General features: G+C 54.8%; 2 protein-coding genes across 4 annotated transcripts; both read right to left on the minus strand.

Annotated features, from left to right (window-relative positions):
- Positions 1 to 2883: 2883 nt before the first annotated feature.
- On the minus strand, positions 2884 to 5583 carry GJA4 (gap junction protein alpha 4). The gene is made up of 2 exons (XM_029948079.1): positions 5516 to 5583; positions 2884 to 4449 (listed from the first exon to the last, which is right to left on the minus strand). Exon 2 carries the CDS (start codon positions 4430 to 4432, stop codon positions 3431 to 3433), a length of 1002 nt encoding a protein of 333 aa, XP_029803939.1. The 5' UTR covers positions 4433 to 4449; positions 5516 to 5583; the 3' UTR covers positions 2884 to 3430.
- A 6198-nt stretch (positions 5584 to 11781) lies between these two features.
- GJB3 (gap junction protein beta 3) lies at positions 11782 to 17410 on the minus strand. 3 transcript variants are annotated; one of them, XM_029948355.1, is made up of 3 exons: positions 17340 to 17386; positions 16734 to 16915; positions 11782 to 13417 (listed from the first exon to the last, which is right to left on the minus strand). In XM_029948355.1, the coding sequence occupies exon 3, from the start codon at positions 13381 to 13383 to the stop codon at positions 12571 to 12573; it is 813 nt and encodes a 270-aa protein (XP_029804215.1). In that variant the 5' UTR covers positions 13384 to 13417; positions 16734 to 16915; positions 17340 to 17386; the 3' UTR covers positions 11782 to 12570. The 3 variants fall into 3 exon arrangements, with proteins under 3 accessions (XP_029804215.1, XP_029804213.1, XP_029804212.1); XM_029948353.1 differs by having other exon boundaries at positions 11782 to 13420; XM_029948352.1 differs by lacking the exon at positions 16734 to 16915 and having other exon boundaries at positions 11782 to 13420; positions 17340 to 17410.
- Positions 17411 to 18508: the final 1098 nt, after the last annotated feature.

Below are 18508 nucleotides of genomic sequence, written 5' to 3' on the forward strand. Positions count from 1 at the left end.
ACTCAGGAGCTTTAGACTGGTGATTAGTGACAGGTTGCTCCCTGCAATGCTCCTCATACCTAATTGACACATACCTGTTTCTCATTCAACCCTTTCATTTCACAGGGGGGATACTGAGGCCCAGAGAGGGACAAGGACTAGAGTCAAATGAGTGTGAGGAGAGGCATGAGTGAAGCCTCCAATGGCTTTGTGACCCAGAATTGCCTGTTGCCAACATAGATTTGGGTGGTGGTGAGGAATCGGCAGGTGGGAGGAAGAAGCGGCAGGTACTGTGTTCCATCCAGGACTGTATCTCCAAGGAGGTGCCTGAGACCAACACACACTTAATGTACTCCTTGGACCTGCCCCACTAGTGCTTAGTGATGAGGTGGGGCAGGCGGAGTGGTGGGGTGTGTCCCCCAAAGAGGCATGCTGAAGTCCTAACCCCCAGTACCTCAGAATGTGGCCATATTTGGAAACAGAGTCTTTACAGAGGTAATCAAGTTAAAATGAAGTCATTAGGATGAACTTAATCCAATGTGGCTGATGTGCTTATGAAAAAACATGAACACAGAGACAGACACACACAGAGGGAGAACCCCATGTGAAGATGAAAGCAGAGAGCGGGGCGATGCTTCTATAAGCCGAGGAACGTCAAAGACGGCTGGCAGCCCACCAAGCTGGGAGAGAGGCCTGGAACAGACTCCCTCACAGGCCCCAGAAGGAACTGACCCTGCAGATGTCTGAGGACTTCTAGAGTCTAGGAGTGTGAGAGAATGAATTTCTGTGGCTGAAGCCCCCCACCCCACATCTGTGATACTTTGTTAGGAAAGCCAAGTGGCATGGAGCTCATAGCCCCTCTGCGTTCATGTCTTCACCGCACTGCACTGGCCCACCCCACCCTGTGTGGCCCCATTCCCATGACGCTATTCTCATCCTCAGACCACACCCCATTTGCCCTTGTGGTTGTGTGGCCACCAGTCTAGGACCCAACCACAGCCTTGCCCAAAAGCCAGTTCCCTGGCCTGACCCCAGACCCAAGTCCAAGCTCAGAGTACGCAAAACTTGAGGGAGGGGAAGGATACCTTCTTCACTCACCTAGCCTCTCTTACCTTTTCAAGGGGGGACAGGTAGGAAATACCTACTGGAAGCACAGGCTTCTAGAGCCCTCAGGTGGGGCTAGCTCTCAGAGACTGACCTCTAAACCACAGATCTGGCCTCTCCCCTTGCTGGGGGAGAATTCCTTGGAAGAGGACCTCAACGTCCTGGATCATACCCTTCTTATGCATGAACTGCCTGCTTTCTGCCAAGTCTAATTCAGTCCCTCCTGTCATAGACAAAGTGAATGATGGGCTAGGACCGTGGGAAATAAAAGCGACTCACTGGGGAGATGGAACAGGCTCACACCTAGCAGCGGTTCAGTTTCCTGAGGTTGAGATCATCACTGGGGACTGGCTGGAGCAGTCAGGGAGGGCTTCCCAGAGGAAGAAGGACCTATGATAGCCTTACTGGAGACTGAGCTGAATTTTACTACATGAGTACTAGTAGCCAGGCAGATTTATATACTTTCTTTTATTTTTATTTCTTGTAACTTGCGAGGCAGGCAAATGCTATCTGCATATTACAGAGAGAACAGAGACTCACTTAGAAAGGGGAATGACTAACTTAAGAGCACATGGCTTTGTACATGTCAGAAACAGCATTTAAATTGAGGACCTCTGATGTCAAAGCTCATCTTTCTCTCCGCACTCAGGTACTGCCTTTTTCAGTGTAGTGTGGTTGGAAGTGGGGGGAAGATAAGCAAAGGAGCGAGGTGGGAACATACCCGGATGAGTCTGGGGAGCCGTGAGGAGGCTGGTTTGTCAGATCTCTGGGATTCAGAGGGAACAATCGGAGCTGGAGGAGTTATAGGGCTGTAGCTTTTCAGGCTGAGCATTCAGACTTGATGGGTAAGTCGTGAATAAGTTAGTTTTGGGGCGAGGGATACAGAGCTGGTGTTTGGAGAACTATCTCGATGGGAGCAGGAACGAGTTGCCAACAGGCTGTAAACCTCTCAAGGAGGGGCATGTGGCCACATGAGACGGACCCCAGGCCCGTCCAGCTCCAGATCTCCCCGACTAGGGGAAGACAGCTAGCTTGCCTCTGAGGACCTCTGATGACCACCTGCGTCACCTTTCATGAAGGGTCAACTCTGCCAATACTGGGTTCATCCTCACTTGTACCTCCACCATCCTGGATGGCTCACCAGGCTCTCAGCACCCTCAGGACCCCCTGGCCACTCCCCTTCTCTGTGCTTTTGCAAAAGCAATTTTCTCTGCCTGAATATTCAGTGTCCTCTTGCCCTTCCCAGTGAACTATTCACCTGTCAATATCCAGTTCCATTTTTTACTTCTTTTTATACAAACTTTGTGACTCAGAGGCAAGATTTTTCTGTCATCAGTGCATGGCGAGGAGATATGTTGGAGGCCTTTAGGGGGGCAGACTAGAAAGGGTCACGATAGTAGGGGCAAGTGATCTAAACCTGCCTCCCCAAATGCCAAGGGGTCCAGGACAAGGTGGGATAGGGTGGAGGGCTTGGCTGGGAGGCATGCTTGGTAGCAGAGGATCTACTGCACTCAGCATGGCCAGGGCCACTGGACGGCCATGGGGCAGCATGGGGACAGGTAGGGCTTTGGCTGTTGTGGGAGACTGGGTGGTAGAGGCATTTCAAAAGGTGAGTGTTTAGGACTCAGGGCTGCTAAGAGGCAGGATGTAGGGGTTTGAGGGTTTAAGATGCTGGGTGGAGTTGGGGTCGCAGAGGCCAAAGACAGATCATGTGGGACGGCCAAGAAAAGGAAGCCGGGCCAGGCACCTGCCCCCCAACCCCCAGGATGTACATCATGATAGCATCGGTACACACCTAGCTTGTGATCAAGTCTTGTTTATTTGAGAAGCATGAACAGTGGAACTAGGAAGGAGTGAGAACGAGACACCAGTCCCCTCGACAGGGCCAGATGCGGCACAGGGGTGGGGGTGGGGTGGGGTGGTGGTGTGTGTGTGTGTGTGTGTGTGTGTGTGAGATCGAGGCTGACCCAGCAGCCTCAACCAGCCTTTTCCTGTGAGGACAATGTGGGCAGAGGTGAATCTTCCATGAGGGAGGGGCAGATTGGCTCCTGGTTGCTCTGAACCAGGTGAAAAAGTCCAGCGGCCCCATAACGCCCTTGGTCTAGAGCACCCCAAGCTGGCTCTGTCTGTGCCTACGGCAGAGTCATGTTCTGGAGGGGGACTCCATGGTGCCCGTCTGGTCAGCAGGAAGGCCCCAGGTGTTCAAACACAACCTGCAACAAGGCCTCCTGGCCAGCAAACACCTGCTTCCGTTTCTCCCCTCATCCCTTCAGTTTTCAGGGAGAAGGCATCCGAGGCAGCCAGGCTTCCCTGAGCCCCCCGGTTGGGTGACATAAGCCCTAGGCCCCTACACATACTGCTTCTTGGAAGCAGAGCTGCTGGGGCGACTGGGGGACTTCTGGCCACTCTCAGGAGGTGGGTCCAGAAAGGCGGGGGCCCTGGAAGAGGCCAGCTTCTCCTCTGTAGTCAGGTTGGCCCAGTTCTGCTCACTGGATGAGAGCCCATTGTAGGTAGGGCAAGGTGGGGACGAGGGGCCCCCCCTGGGGGGGAGGTAGAAGAAGGCCTGGTCAGGGGAGGGCTCCGAGGAGGTGCGCTGGGCCAGGGGCACAGCCAGGCGCCGCCGGGCCTTCGCCCCCTGGATAAAGTAGCGGCTCAGCAGGTATCCCAGCTCCAGCATGTTGAGCACCAGGGAGATGAGTCCAACCACTAGCATGAAGATGATGAAGATGGTCTTCTCCGTGGGACGGGAGACGAAGCAGTCTACGAGGTAGGGGCAGGGGGCGCGCTGGCACACAAACACCGGCTCCATGGTCCAGCCGTAGAGACGCCACTGGCCGTACAGGAATCCTGCCTCCAGCACGCTTTTGCAGAGCACGCTGGCCACATAGGTGCCCATGAGCGCCCCACGGATCCGCAGGCGGCCGTCCTCTCCCACTGAGATCTTGGCTATCTCATGCTCTATGGCTGCCAGTGCCCGCTCCACGCGTGGGTCCTTGGCCCGCAACGCCCGCAGCTCCCCCTCCTTCTGCCGCAGCCGCTCCTCCCGCCGGGACAGGTAAATGACGTGGCCCAGGTAGACCAGGGTGGGCGTGCTGACGAAGAGGAACTGCAGCACCCAGTAGCGGATGTGGGAGATTGGGAAGGCCTGGTCATAGCAGACATTGATGCAGCCCGGCTGGGCCGTGTTACACTCAAAACCTGACTGCTCGTCGCCCCACACCGACTCGCCTGCCAGGCCCAGGATGAGGATGCGGAAGATGAAAAGCACTGTCAGCCAGATCTTGCCCACCACAGTCGAGTGCTCCTGGACTTGGTCTAGCAGCCTCTCCAGGAAGCCCCAGTCGCCCATGGCTATCCAGCCTCCAGCTATAGGGAGACAGAGGACACAGTCAGCATGACATCCTTCTCAACAAGTTTGCAGGGAGGTTGGCCACGCCCATTTTACCTACTGGGACACTGAGGCTCAAGGAGGGGAAGGGACTGGCCTGGGGGCTCACAACCAGCAGGGTGGTTGGGACTAAAAACTCATCTTTGGATGATGGCTACTAGGTCCTTATCTTGTCATATGTCTGTGTCCCTCTTGTTCCCAGCCTGAGTCCCCAGAAGACACAGCTCAAGCTTTGGATCAGATTGAAGCTCCTGAGCTTATGGGAACAGAATCTGAGGAACTTACCCCAGGTCATGTGGCTGTTCTATGCCCCTCCTGCCTTTTGCCCATGACAGGTTGGCTGATCCCCGGATTGTGGGCAGTGGTGGTGCTATTTTCAGCTCCTTAGGTGGCCCAAAACCTCAGGTCCCTACCCCCCTGCCCATGGTAAGTCACCCAGCTGACCTCACTCAGGTGGGAAGGGTGTTAGACGCTAAAGGCAATATCCTGCGTTAGTTCCACCTGTCAGCAATAGTGACCACCTGCCACTTAAGTATGGACACTGATCCTACATTCTCCCAGAGCCCCCAAGCTGTAGTTGACAAATTCTATACTCTTAAAAGAACTGTCATAGCAGGTGGAGGCACAGGCCACAAAGTTCCCAGAACATGGGGTATGGGAGGGCGAGGAGCCAGGGGAAGAAATGTAGGGAAGTGGGCAGGAGAGGCGCTTTGTCCTCAGAGCAAAGCTGTTTGGAGCCAGGCTCTGGAATCAGACTTTGGTCCTGGCTCCCTTTTGCTAATTAACCCTGGGTAAGTGTCAACCTTAGCACCTCAGTCTCCTCTCCTGTAAAATGGAAATACTACTCCTACCTCCAAGGGTTACACAGATACGAAAGAAGGCAGGAACGTGGCTTAGCAGAAAGCCTGGCCACAGGAAGGCTGGGTGAGCTCAGCTGTCTTGCCTCCCCTACCCCCAGCAACCCTCAACCCGGCCGCAGGCAGACGCGTTCCCGCTCGCTGGCAGGTGGCGTCCTGGCCCTCCCCATCCCCAAGCCCAACTCACAGCCTGCCCGCCTGCCTGCGCGGCGGCTCAGGAGGCAGCGGGTTAGAGCGGCGGAGCGGCGCCCGCGGGAGCCCTGCTGGACGGCGCCGGACGGCGGGGACGCCTTAAATAGCGCGGAGGGGCGGGGTGGGGGCAGGAAACGCCACGGGAGAGCGGCTGGGCGCTCCTCGGGGCAGGGGGCGGGGACGAGGATGTGCAGACTCCCTGTAGCGACGTTTAAGAAGGGGCCCCGGGGCTGGCACTGGGAATTAGGAGGTGCAGGGGGCTTGAGGGGCCTCTGGCTCCTTTCTTTGCCCCTTGCAAGGTGTTCCGTCCGGAGCCCTCCCGGCCCCAGTTTCTTTGGCTCTGGAACAGGAGTTCTCCGGGGCCAAACCTTTCCTGGGTGGCTCCGTTTGAAAGGATCACAGCAAGAACTTTCTGATCCTACAACTGACCTGAGGGCTGTGAAGGATGGGCAGATGGGGATGAGCGTGTGGGAGCCTCCAGGGAAAGGCCTTTCCTTGACTGTGGGGGGCCTCTTGCTCTTGGTCAGAAGAAAGGAGGGAGAAGCCACTCAGTTTTTAGGGGGGGCCACTGTGTGCCCTGCACTGTGCCGGGACTTGGCAGTCAAGGCTCATCAGGACGTGGGAGACCACATCGGGAGAGAGGGGTTGTATCTGACCTCCGTAGAGTCCGTGGTGGAGCTGGGCGCTCAACGCAGCCTGAATTCTTGTGGAATTCTCAAACATCCCCACTCCTGGGCAGGAGATCAGAGCAACTCCCATAGATCACTGGAGACCGAAGAGGAAGAGCGCTCCACCTTTAGCTTGGATCCCATTCTCATGCCTCTAAATGGGGAGGGGGCTCCCAAAGGAATGAAAGGGGGGCAGAACCTACCGTCCTCTGTTCAGGCATGGCCCTGCCAATGAACGTTAATGAGGGTCTGCTGTACCGGAAGCATTCTAAGTGGAGCTGGGGATTGGCCCATAAACCAGCCAGGTGTGGTCTCTGGTCTCCTGCTCTCCTCACGGGCTGCTGTACAAGAGGCCGCAATTGAGCATACCAGCCCTTGGGTAAGAGTAAAGTTGCAAATCTGGAAGGTTCTCCTGAGGACTATAGAGTGACTCGGAGGGGACTTGGTTAGGGACGGTTCCTGGAGAAGACTGAATTAGCCAGTTGAAGGGGGTGCAAAGGGGAGCATTCTAGGAAGAAGGAACAGGGTAAGCAAGAGCCTGGGCTGCAAGGTCTCAAGACCTTGGCCGTTGCCCCTAGGGTACTGGGACTTTGTCGGATGGAGGCCAAAAAGCCTAGAAGTTGAGGCTTTGCTGTTGATTCCTGTGCCTTTAGGCAAGTTGTTTAAACCCTGTGTTTCTTCTGTAGAATGGGGGATGGTGATGGTTCCTACTGTGCACAGTTGATAAGAGATCCAATCAGCACATAGCATAATGGTACACAGGAAGTTTTCGAGGGAGCAGGGGCTAGAAACAGTTGTGACAAAAAGAGTCTGTGGGTTGGTCTTGATGGGAGCAGAGAGGGCTGAGGGGAAGGAGGCTCAGGGTGGAGTGGTGGGGGGCAGGGCAGCTTAGGAAAGGAAATGTGACAGGTGGGGGCTGAGGCCTGGGGCCGGTGGTGGAAAGGGCCTGGTTTTTCCACAGCAGGATTCAGTCCTCAGCCTCCCAGTGCCCCAGGCCTGGGTCCCTGAGGACTCTGCCCTCAGCCCTGGCAAGGGGACTTCTGGGGCAGCTAGTGTGGTGAGCAGTGCTCAGACCACAAAACTTCAGGATCAGGCGGAGCTGGCTTCCCCTTCCAGGCCCGTCCCTCAGGGCCAGGCTAAGCAGAGCCTCCTCCCCGATTTCCAAAGCTGACAGCTTCACCCACTTAGTTCTGACCCCTGAGGGCATGAGAACGGAGGTCCCTGGAGGCGGGTTCTTACCACGCCCCCAAGACAGCTTTGGTCTGAATTCCTCTCGAACTGCTGGGCCCAGGCTCTCCCAAGCCTTTCTGATCCCCTATACTGGAGGGAGGAGCAGGTGGAGGGGACAGGGTATTCCTGGAACCCCACACCTCCTCCTCTTCCCGCTGCCTGGACCCTGTGTGGGTCATTGTCTCTGTGGCCCCCTAGTCTCCTGACCTCCAGCCTCCACACTTCCCCAGAGATCTGCCTGCATACTGCCCTGCTTAAAACCCTTCTGTGGCTCCCCATGGCCTTCTCCTGCCTCATCCCTCTCCAGATTTCAAAACGTGATTGAGCCATACTTCATTACTGTAGTTCTCTGAACATTCTACCTGTGTCCATGCTCTTCCCTTTGCCTGGGATGCTCTTACATGCCTAATCTACGAATCTTTCTATGTTCTATGTCACCTTCTCCCAGAAGTCCCCTCGCTGCCTCCCCTGGGTTACTTGAGTCTTAGTGCCCTCAGTGGCTCCTGTACTGCCCCTGGGGGCATTGTTTTATTTTGTTTTTGTTGACGTTGTTGCTGTTTAAAAATTTTTTAATTTTTAATTGTAGCAAAAAAATACATAAAATTTACCATCTGAACCATTAAAAATGTACCATTTAGTAGTAGTGTTAAGTATATTGACATTGTTGAGCAACAGAGCTCCAGAACTTTTTCATCTTGCAAAACTGAAACGCTGTACCTATTAAACGACCCCCCATTTCCCCTCCTCCCACTCTGGGTGCATCATTTAGACCTGGGCCCCTCGAGGGCAGACAGTGGGGTCTTGTTCCCATCCCCAGCACTAGCAGGGCACCAGGCCCATATATGAATTTATTAATTCAACATAGTTTTACTGAGCACCCCCTGGTGCTGTGGCACTGTCTTAGACACTGGAGGCAAACCGGGGACTGACAAGAGTCCCTGTCCTTGTAGATTTTACACTCTAGCTGTGGGGAGACAGAACACAGAAACTACTAGATGGTGATAAAGCTACATGGAAAGCAGGGAAGGGAGGGTTGAACATGCAGAGGGTACAGTTTTGATACTGAGTAGAAGAATGGAGACATTCTCACTAAGCAGCTGACGTTTGGTGCACATTCTGAAGGAAGGGAGGGAGGGAAAGAGCCTTCTGGACCGAGGGAAAAGAGAGTGCAAAGGCCCTGAGGCAGGAACATGCCTGGTGCTTCCTGCTTGAGGGCAGCAAGGAGGTCAGTGTGGCTGGAGTGAGGTGAGCAAGGAGAAGAGGAGCATTCTGGGAGAGAACAGATGAGATGTGGCGGGGGGGGGGGGGGGGGGGGGGGGGGGGAAGATCTCAGAGGCCCTTCAAGGCCTGTGTGAAATGTCTCCGGAGGTGCGGGCAGCTGAGTGACACGCCTGACCTGAGTTTTACAGATCTCAGGGGCTGCGGTGCTGACAACAGACTGTGGGGGAGAGCGGTGGATACGGACCTCCCCCTTTGGGATAGGACTTGTTGCCTGGCTGTGGGAGTCTGGGCAGCTGCCAGCCTCCAGCTGTTAGCACTTTCAGGTCCGCCCCAGCTGTCCAGGTGGCCAAGCTCTGTGGGCTGGCCCCAGGCAGTGGCTGAGCCAAGCCTTGGTCAAGCGCCCAGCCAACTTCATGCCTCTAACCAACAATCTTTGTCTGATGGACACAGCACAACAGGTCTTGTCGCTCAGTCCTGCGTCCTTCCCTCTCCATTCTTCTGCTTCCGGAGCCAGGGCAGGAAGCAGGGACGTTGTTGTAGTAATCCAGGTGCGAGATGATGTGGTTGTCTCCGCCCAAGCTGCTGTAACAGAATACCACACAGCAGCGGCCCTAAACAATGGAAATTTGTTTCTCACGGTTCTGGAGGCTAGAAGTCCAAGAAGGTTCTTGGTGAAGACACTCTTCCTAGTTTACACAGGGCTGTCTTCTCATTGTGTCCTCACGTGGTGAAGGTAGAAAGGTCATCCCTCTTCTGTGTCTTCTTCTAAGGGTACAAATCCCATTCTTGGGGGCTCACCTCCCAAGGGCTCCACTTCCTAATACCATTACACTGGAAGTTAGTATTTCAATGTATGAATTTTGGGGGGACACGGACATTCAATCCATAATAGGAAGCTTGGACCAGGTGATGAACACAGGATAATCTCCTGTTTACCGTGGGCTGCGTGGTGGCTGTTATTTCATGCAGTAGGTGTGGCTGTGCAGGCTGTGTGTGCATGAAATCTAAATCTGTCTTATACATGATCGAAGGAGGCTTGCCCTGAATGCCCCTGTGCTGGGGAAGGAGATAGAAATGTGTTCTCTGAGAAGAGAAGGCCAGGGGACAGGAGAGCCACCTTGTGGTGACAGCGTTGTGTGCTGGGGACTCTGGATGGTGAACAGTAGCTCCATGTGTCCTAGATGGGGAGAGTGAGGTGCACGGCTCAGAACAGCTCTCAGGGCAGGGCTGGGACATTCTGTCAACCCTATCCTCACCCACAGCCTGGAGAAGTGGGGCTGGGGCTGAAGGCTCCGTCTGTGCTGGGATAGCCAATGATGTCCTCCAGTTGCTCTGACCTCCAAACCACTCTTGGCCAGGCAGCGGAAACCACCCTGGAAGATGCTTTAATGTGTGGCAGCAAGTAGGAGAGATCACCCTTCCCTGAGACCTTTGCAATCATCCAGGCCAAGCCGGGACTGGCCTGTGACGTGGCGTAGGCAGCAGGCAAGCTCCTGCCTGGATATTTACTGGCCGTATTAGCACCGTACTTCTGTGTAACCTTCAGTGTCTCCTGTCATCTCTACAACAATCCAGGAGCAGGTACTGCTCTGAGTGCTGGGATGAATACACTCCCTTTGTCCCTCAGATCAACTCTCCACCCTGCTCTGTGGCCAGGGAGGGGGGTGGCGGTCTGAGCCTCCTTTGGCTCCCTTGCCGTCTGGATTCTGGTTGGGTTGGGTCAGTGGCAGTCACTGGTAGGCCAGCAGAAGATGGGAGAGTGAAGTTGGGTCGCTGGGGTGGAATGTGTCCTTGCTGCTCCAGTCTGTGGCTACCCTGGCACAGGCCCCAGGGCATTGCAGTGGCCTTTGTGGTTTCCTGGAGCACACGCATACTTTTTAAAACAGATTGGCTCAGTTGGCTAAGCCTCTGACTCTTGTTTTCAGCTCAGGTCACGGTATCATGGTCCTGATATCAGGCCTGCATGGGGGTCTGTGCTGAACTTGGAGCCTGCTTGGATTTCTCTCTCTCCCTCTCTCTCTCTGTGCCCCTCCCCAACTTGTGTGCGTGTGTATACTCTCTCTCGCCCTCTCTCAAAATAAATAAACATTAAAAAGTATCCCTCAAGGAAACTCTTGAAAGTTACTGGGTTTGAATGTGCCATCTGGTTTTTGTTGGGACCCTGAATGGTGCGACTTACACTGTAATTATGACAAGACTGCCTTTGAAAGTCTTCTCGAGGTGCAGGTGGTGACTGTGGTCACAAAGTGGCTAACTATGGTTCAGACCTCGGGGGGTGGGTGTCAGCCCAACCCTGGCCCCTTTAAACTTGGCCGCTTACCCGCCCCACCAGTGGCCACATGTAAGAACAAAGCTGAACCACACAGCCTGTTCTGTGGACACAGTGATCTCTGGGCCCGCATTGGCTCTTAGTTCACTGCTCCTAGATTTCTGGGTCCTGGCTTTGGCTTTGATGGTCACTAAATGTGTCTCTGGATTAGTAGAGCCTTGCACCCCCCTTTTGCTTGCTTGGACATTGGTGTTCCCTAAATTGTAGGTCAGCATACAGTGCTGGGGGGTGAGGTCATGAACCGCCTCAGCCGTTGGTTACTGCAGGAGACAGGTGTGTTTCTGTCTCCCCCAGACTCAGAGCTGTTTGAGTTCTGCTCCCATCCCCCTATGCAGTCTCCGCATCCTGCCAGGGCCCTGGTGTGCTAACAATGCTCAGGGCAAATAGAAGGAGCTGAATAATGCTTGAGTGAGTCTGGGACTCCTATCTTTAGAGGAGACAGCCATCCTGTTGTGGCATATTATAAGGAGTGAGAGTATGAATAACAGAGATTTGTGTACACAGGGTGGGGATGTGGGTAGTTGGTGGCGGTGACTGGGTTATAAAAGAGGAGGGCGTGTGGTTTGTCTATGGGGAGGACTGTGCGTGCTCAGAGCAGGTTCTCACTGGAAATGCTGGAAGCGCACTGTTGCAGCGGGAGCACAGCGCCCTCTTGTGACCACACTCACAATCACAACATCTATATCAGAAGTTTCCACCCACCTGGATCCACCCCAACCCCAGTCGGCCTTGGCTCTCTCCCTTCCTGAGGGCTACCTTCCCTGCCCTCGGGGTCTTGTGGGTGGGAGTACAGAACAGCGGACGGAGCCCACCTGTATAAAACACAGCCTTTATTGATTTCAAGGAATATCTACCTTGAGTCTCTGGCAGCATGGTCCGAGAGGCTGGCACTAGGTTGAGCACATCTGTGGTGAGAAGATGGTGGAAAAGCTGTCTGAACCTGGGCGGAGCAGGATTGGGTGAAAGGGGGCTTCCCCTGAGGACAGCTTGGAGGAACCTGGAGGACCCCTCAGGGGACCTGGAGGACCCCTGAGTATCTCAAGCAGTAGCTGGTATCACCAGAGCCACCTTCTCCTCCCCTTCACAAGCTCACCCTCAGGCCTTTGGACCTCCCCCTGCTTAGAGACTACTTCCGTTCCAGCCCAGGAACCTGGGTGCTTCTCCCAAGGGAATGAAGATTCCCTTTGATCTGGTGCATCCAAACCAGGGCAAGCATCTCACAGCACCTGCCGTTTTCTAGAAAGCCCTTCTCCCCTCTCTCAAACATTACTTTCTCAGGGAAGTCTCGCCTGATCACCCCCTCCTGGGTTAGGTGGAAGCCCTCCCGGGAGCCTCCTGGGGGTCCCCTCTCATGCACTCAGTCTTTGATTTGCTTGTTTCAATGTCTGTCTTCCTCAAGGGCTGGTGCTGGTTCTGGGGGGTGTGACTTATATCTGGGTAGACAGCACAGTGCCCAGTGCTCAAAAAATCTGCCAAAACTGAAATGGGATAGATGAGTGAATTCAAGGTGGGGGCACCCAGCACCTGTAGGACCCTTCCCCCCGTGCAGCACTGCCCCACGTGTCCCCACCGGCAGCTCCGGTGTCGCTCCCCAGCCCGCGGTCAGATGGGGGTCATGGTGGGTGCTGACGCATGTCTCTTGTCATCGCCAGAATCAGAGCCCAGCTCCCCAGCCTCCACCAGCTTGTGGTGGCAGCGGCAAGTGGAGGCCCGGCTGGTGGAGGACGGGAGGCTGTGGCCCTTTGGGGGCTTGTTCCTGGTTATGCCTCGCAGGACCCTGTGGAAGATGAGGTAGCAGATCTCGCAGATGGTGAGCACGATGCAGACGGCAGAGGCACCCACCATGAAGTAGGTGAAGACCTTCTTCTCGGTGGGCCGGGCGATGTAGCAGTCTACGACATTGGGGCAGGGTGCCACGTTGGCACACTGCACCAGGCGTGGCATGCCAAAGCCATGCCAGAGAGTGTGCAGCACGTAGAGGAAGAGGAATTCGATGAGGAGCTTGAAGATGAGGCTGAACAAGTAGGTCCACCACAGGCCGCCGTGCTTCTTGCCCGCGTTGTCGTACAGCTTGGCGCACTGGTCCCCGTGCTTCTGGCGGTGCCGGCGCTCGCGCTCCTCCCGGTAGGCCACGTGCAGGATGACCAGCAGCGAGGGGCACGTGACGAAGATGAGCTGCAGGGCCCAGAGGCGGATGTTCGAAATGGGGAAGAAGTTGTCATAGCACACGTTGGTGCAGCCCGGCTGCTTGGTGTTGCAGTCAAAGTCCTTCTGCTCGTCCCCCCACACGCGCTCCGCGGCCACCACGTACACCAGCACGCGGAAGACAAACACCACCGACAGCCAGATGCGCCCAAAAGCCGTGGAGTACTTGTTCACGCCGCTCAGGAGGGCCTGCAGCGTCTTCCAGTCCATGGTGCCTGGTGGGGGTGCCGCAGGCTGTGCGCACCTGCTGGAATACGCGGGAAAGTCCAATGGTTAATGAATGCGTGACAGCCAGAAGTTTCTATTATTTTTACTTTTTAATTACACACACACATATATATATATTTTTTAATTTTTTAATTTTTATTTTTGAGATTGCAAGCGGGTGAGGGGCAGAGAGAGGGGGACGGAGGATCCAAAGCGGGTTCTGTGCTGACAGGCTGACAGGAGCAAGCCCGATGGGGGGTGTGAACCCACAAACTTTGAGATCATGACCTGAGCTGAAGTTGGACACTCAACCAACTGAGTTACCCAGGCGCTCCGAATAGGTGACATTTGATGAGCATTTACTGTATATCAGGCACTGTTCTGAGGTCTTTATGTGAATAGATGTGTTTGATCATCTAATGACCCTTTGAGATCAGGACTATTATTCCTCCCACGCTACAGGCAAGAAACAGGCCTAGAGAGGCTAAGTAACCTGCCAAAAGTCACAGAGCTTGTATGCATGAAGGAAGGGAATGTGCATGTGCTGATAATAACAAGGGCCATTTATTGAGCATTTACTATGAGCCATCAGAGGAAATGCTGTGCAACACTATCTCCTTTAGTCCTTTTAAGGACACCATGAGGTAGACGATTATGCTCCTCATTTACAGATAAAGATTAACAGTTGCAAAGCACTTGACATATAGTAAGTGCCCAATAAATGCTGGCCACTCATTGTGAAATCTAGAGAGGCCAAGTCATTTATTTACAACTACAGTTGGATTCCAGGCCTGGCTGTCAGTGTGGGGGTGGGGTGGGTGGGTGAGGGTAGGGGATAGGATAGGGGAGAGGGGCTGTGCTCTCTACCACCTCATCCCCCTTCTCTGCTGGATGCCTGTCCCAGACCAGATTCTTGCAACTTACTTCACTGATGCCTTGCTACAATCTTATGAGGGTGGAGTCATGAGCCTGCAGGGGCCCCAAGATAGGCCACTTTGGCATGAAGATGATTTTGAGTTAAAAGCAATCAAAACCCATCAGATTCAGGAAAAGCTCTTTATCTCTCCTTCAACTGCCTAAAAGTATTCCGATAGAGGACCTGCTCCAGAAAGAGACTTTCACCACAGATAACTACATTGTTATATGAACTAGGGAGGGTAGACTTAGAGAAGCCTAGCAAGGCCTGTTTGGTCAAAGTCTTCTGCGTCCCATTGTTTCTGAGTGGTCCACCAAACATTTGTTTACCAAATATTTACTCATTTTAATCTTCGGTGAATTGTATTTCTTTCCTTTGAACTCCCAGACCCCTATTCCCTTTCCTTTCATTCAGGAGGATATATATACCTCCTTTTACCTGTCTTTGGAATTTCCAATTCCGTGTACACTCCCCATACACACGAAATTAAATTAGATTTTCTCCTGTTACTCTGTCTCATGTCAATTTCATTCTTAGTCCAGCTCGCAGGACCTGAGTCCTGATAGAAGGGCAGATGCTCTCCTTGCTCCCCAACAAGCCCCATTCAATGGAGGGGAAACTGAGGTTCAGAGAGGAGGAATAACTTCCTCAAGGTCTCCCAGTCAGTAGGCGGTGAAGTTGGGAGAACCATTTAGGTTGGGGGTGAATGGGGGACGGTAGTGGTTTGGCTCCTGGCACAGCAGATCCAGGGAAAATCTGGAGACAGCCCCTCTCCCTCTGCCAGAGCCCGGGGGAGCCCCAACCACCCCAGCCATGTTGGATGCCAGTGCTCTGCGGTGGGGAGACATATTTGTTCAGGCCCCAGAATCACACATCTTCCTTCCAGTCCTGGGATGACTCAGAGGGTGTGGACTGAGTATTTCTAGTGTCTGCTGCCACCATGGGTGTGGGAACACGTGTCTCTCCATGTGCATGTGTGGGCCTGTGTGCACATGTGGGCACTCCTGGAGCACACGATGCCCCTCTGAGCACGCATGGTGCCTGTGGGTCCAACCCCGCATGACCGCTTCTCCTGTCTCTACTGCCACCACCCTGCTCCAAGCCACCATCACGCTCGCTGGTGCTGCCAGGGCCTCTGTGCTGGCCTTTCAGCATCTGTTCCTGGGTCCCTAGACTCCATTAAATTGGATCATGTCACTCCCTAGTTTAACACTTTATACCAGCTTCATGTTATGCTTAGAATGAAACCCCAGATTTTACATTCTTGCCCTCCTCTCCTGTATTCTCACCCTGCCTCTCCCTGCTCTGGCCACATGGGGAGAGTTGGGGACTCTGCAATTATTCCTGCTGCTGGGAATGCTCCTTCTCCAGAACTTGCATGGCTGGGTCTTTCTCATCGCTGAGGGCTCCGCAGATTACCCCAGACCTGAGAGCCCCTGCCCTTCCAGTCACTCTGCTCCTGTCTCCTTTATTTTCCTCCTCAAATTTAAACACCATTTGAAATTAAAGTATTTGTTATTTTTTTGGTTCTTATTTATTGTTTGTCTCCCCTCCTAGAATATCAGCGCTGTCTTGCTCACTGCTTTATATCTAGTGCCTAGTGCTTGGCACACAGTAGGTACTCAGTAAGTGCCGGGTGATAAAGAAATGCATGCTGACCTCCCAGAGAGGCAGGTTGGAGGGAAGGGCTGTGAGGTGGGGGCAGGCAGCCTACGGAACAGTCTGGACAAGGTAGCTTGGGGGAAGGACTTCTGGCTCTGGCCAGAGAAAGGCACAGCTGCTTCTCAGCACCTCAGCTCCTGTGATGCCTTTTTTTTTTTTAAGTTTAGAGTTCTTTTATTTATTTACTTTTTTAATAATAGTTTCCTGTCACAGTGGTTTCCATATAACAGCCAGTGCTTCTCCCCACAAGTGCCCCCCTCCATGACCATCACCCCTTTCCCCCCTCCCCCTCCCCCTTCAGCCCTTGGTTTGTTTTCAGTATTCAATAGTCTCTCATGATTTGTGTCCCTCTCTCTCCCCCAACTCTTTCCCCCTTCCCTTCCCCCATAGTCCTCTGTTAGGTTTCTCCTGTTCTTCTGTTAGACCTATGAGTGCAAACATATGGTATCTGTCCTCCGCCTCTCATCCTGTGATGCCTCTTGACTGGGAATCTCCTACCGCATGGTGTGACTGAAGAAGCCCCCATCCCTGCAGACCCTCTTCTCCCCCACTTGCTCCTGAGGCCTAGCCTTCTGGGGTCGAGCGGTGGAATGTGCACCAAGCATGGAGTTGCCTCTGGATCCAGCCTCAGCTCTGCCACTTACTAGCCAGGTGACTTCCAAAAATCCCTTGATAGTTTTGACCTCCATTCCTTATCTCGAAAGGGAAACAATTCCTACTTTCTTGAGCTGTGGGGAGAATCTTAAGAGCATTCCCTCCCCAGCCTGCCACTCACCTGGTGGGAGCTGAAAAGGACGGAAGTGGTGGTTGGAGCCCAGTCTGCCAGCCTTCCCGAGGAGAGGGGCCCTGTCACCGGACACCCATCTGGTGCAGCCCCCTTCAGGATTCCCACCTTCCACCTTCCAGTCCTGTCGGTCCAGTCCCGCCCGCCTGACACACCCCAGGGACTCCACTCATCTGCAAAGAATTTCCCTCCAAGCTCAGAACTGCGACTGGTGAAGCCAGTTCTGCTCCCTCCAGCCAGCCCCCAATACCACCCCCGAGCCATCCTCTTTTTCCCAGCCCGGGGACCAAGCTTTGCCTAGCTGTCGCCACACTCTTCAGTGCCACCGCCGTCTCTCCCCTCTCCCCCCGACCCAGTTTCCCTCCATCCGGGGCAGCTTGGGAGCTTGTGGACGTGGGAACGGGGTGTCTCAGAACCTTCCAGCCCCTGGGACCCCCACCCAGCCCAGAATCGAGGGGCGATAAGGCGCTGGGGGTGTTGGGGGAGACCCTTCTCCACCTCCTTCCTCTCGTCACCCCTCCCCCCTCCTCAGACTGACCTCGCAGCTGGGGGTCGCCCGGGAGCGCTCGGGTCCCGCCCCCCTACCCGCACACTCACCGGGAGCCCGCGTCCGGGAGCCCCGCGCGGCGGCGGGGAGCCGGGAGCCGCGCTTTGCAGTGGAGGCTGGGCGTGCGGCGGCGGGCTCAGCCAGGCGGGCTGCGCGGAGGAGGGAGGGAATGGGAGGAGCCTGGGAGCCCGCCCGGCCGCGAAGGGTAGGCGTCTAGTCCCGCTGCCACCCGCTGCCGGGGCGGCCTTCCGAGGGGCTCGTCGCTGCTCCGAGCCTCGGTTTCTTCATGTGGGAAATGGGGGTATCGGTGGCCATGGGCAGGGCAGTGGCAAAGGCTCCAATGAGATCAGGGGTGGGAGGCACTCTAAACTGTTAAGTGCCGTGGCCCGGGACAGCCTGCAATCAGGACGCCCACACGCGTTGTCACGGCGACTGTGCCCGCGCCCTGCCGGTCACTGTTCCCGCCCGGCGCCCGGCCGGGACCCTGCTTGGAGGCACTCTGGGGGTCTGCCCTCTTGACACGATGACCGTCCACATTGGTGCCTGGCTCAGGCTCTGTGGCCTCCAAGGTGGGGAGCAGACTCGGCATCCACATTGGAAGGGACACAGCGAGTCCTGTGCCTCGAAAGGAGATGGGATCCTTTGTCCAAGGGTGAGGGCAGGATGGGCAGAGGTGGTTGCCTGGAGTTAGGACAAGGCGCAGATCCTGTGGGAAGGGGTCGGATATTAGGGGGAGATCGCCCTAGCCCTAGAGACTGCGGAAAAAGGCGGGGCCTGCAGCTGGGCTGGGCTCTGGGGACAAAGACGCTTTGTCTTATTTACTAGTGTGCCTTCCCCGCCCAGTTGGAGAAACCCCTGCGTGTCTGGCCTCCGTGGGAGTCCTGGGATCTTAGTCACCTTGGGGCTGAGCCCTCACTGTCTCCATAGAGATGATGTGTTAACACAAGGGTGACTGTACCTGGCATTTCCCCAGGACTGTGTGGGTTTACCACCTGTGGCACAATATAATTCACATCACCTCCTCACTCTCAAAATGCCCCCAAACCTGGGAAGATCTATTACACGGTCACTACTTACTACTCATTTGATAGAAACTAACCCTGCATTGGGTGCTCAGAGACATCTTCGTGTCAGACACTGGCCGGCAGACTTTATTTCGTCCTCACAGAGTGGAGGAAGGTATGCCTTTCCCACTGAGGAACAGAGAGGTTAGGTGACT

The sequence above is a fragment of the Suricata suricatta genome, chromosome 8 (genome assembly GCF_006229205.1).
Source record: "Suricata suricatta isolate VVHF042 chromosome 8, meerkat_22Aug2017_6uvM2_HiC, whole genome shotgun sequence".
Classification (NCBI taxonomy): domain Eukaryota; kingdom Metazoa; phylum Chordata; class Mammalia; order Carnivora; family Herpestidae; genus Suricata; species Suricata suricatta.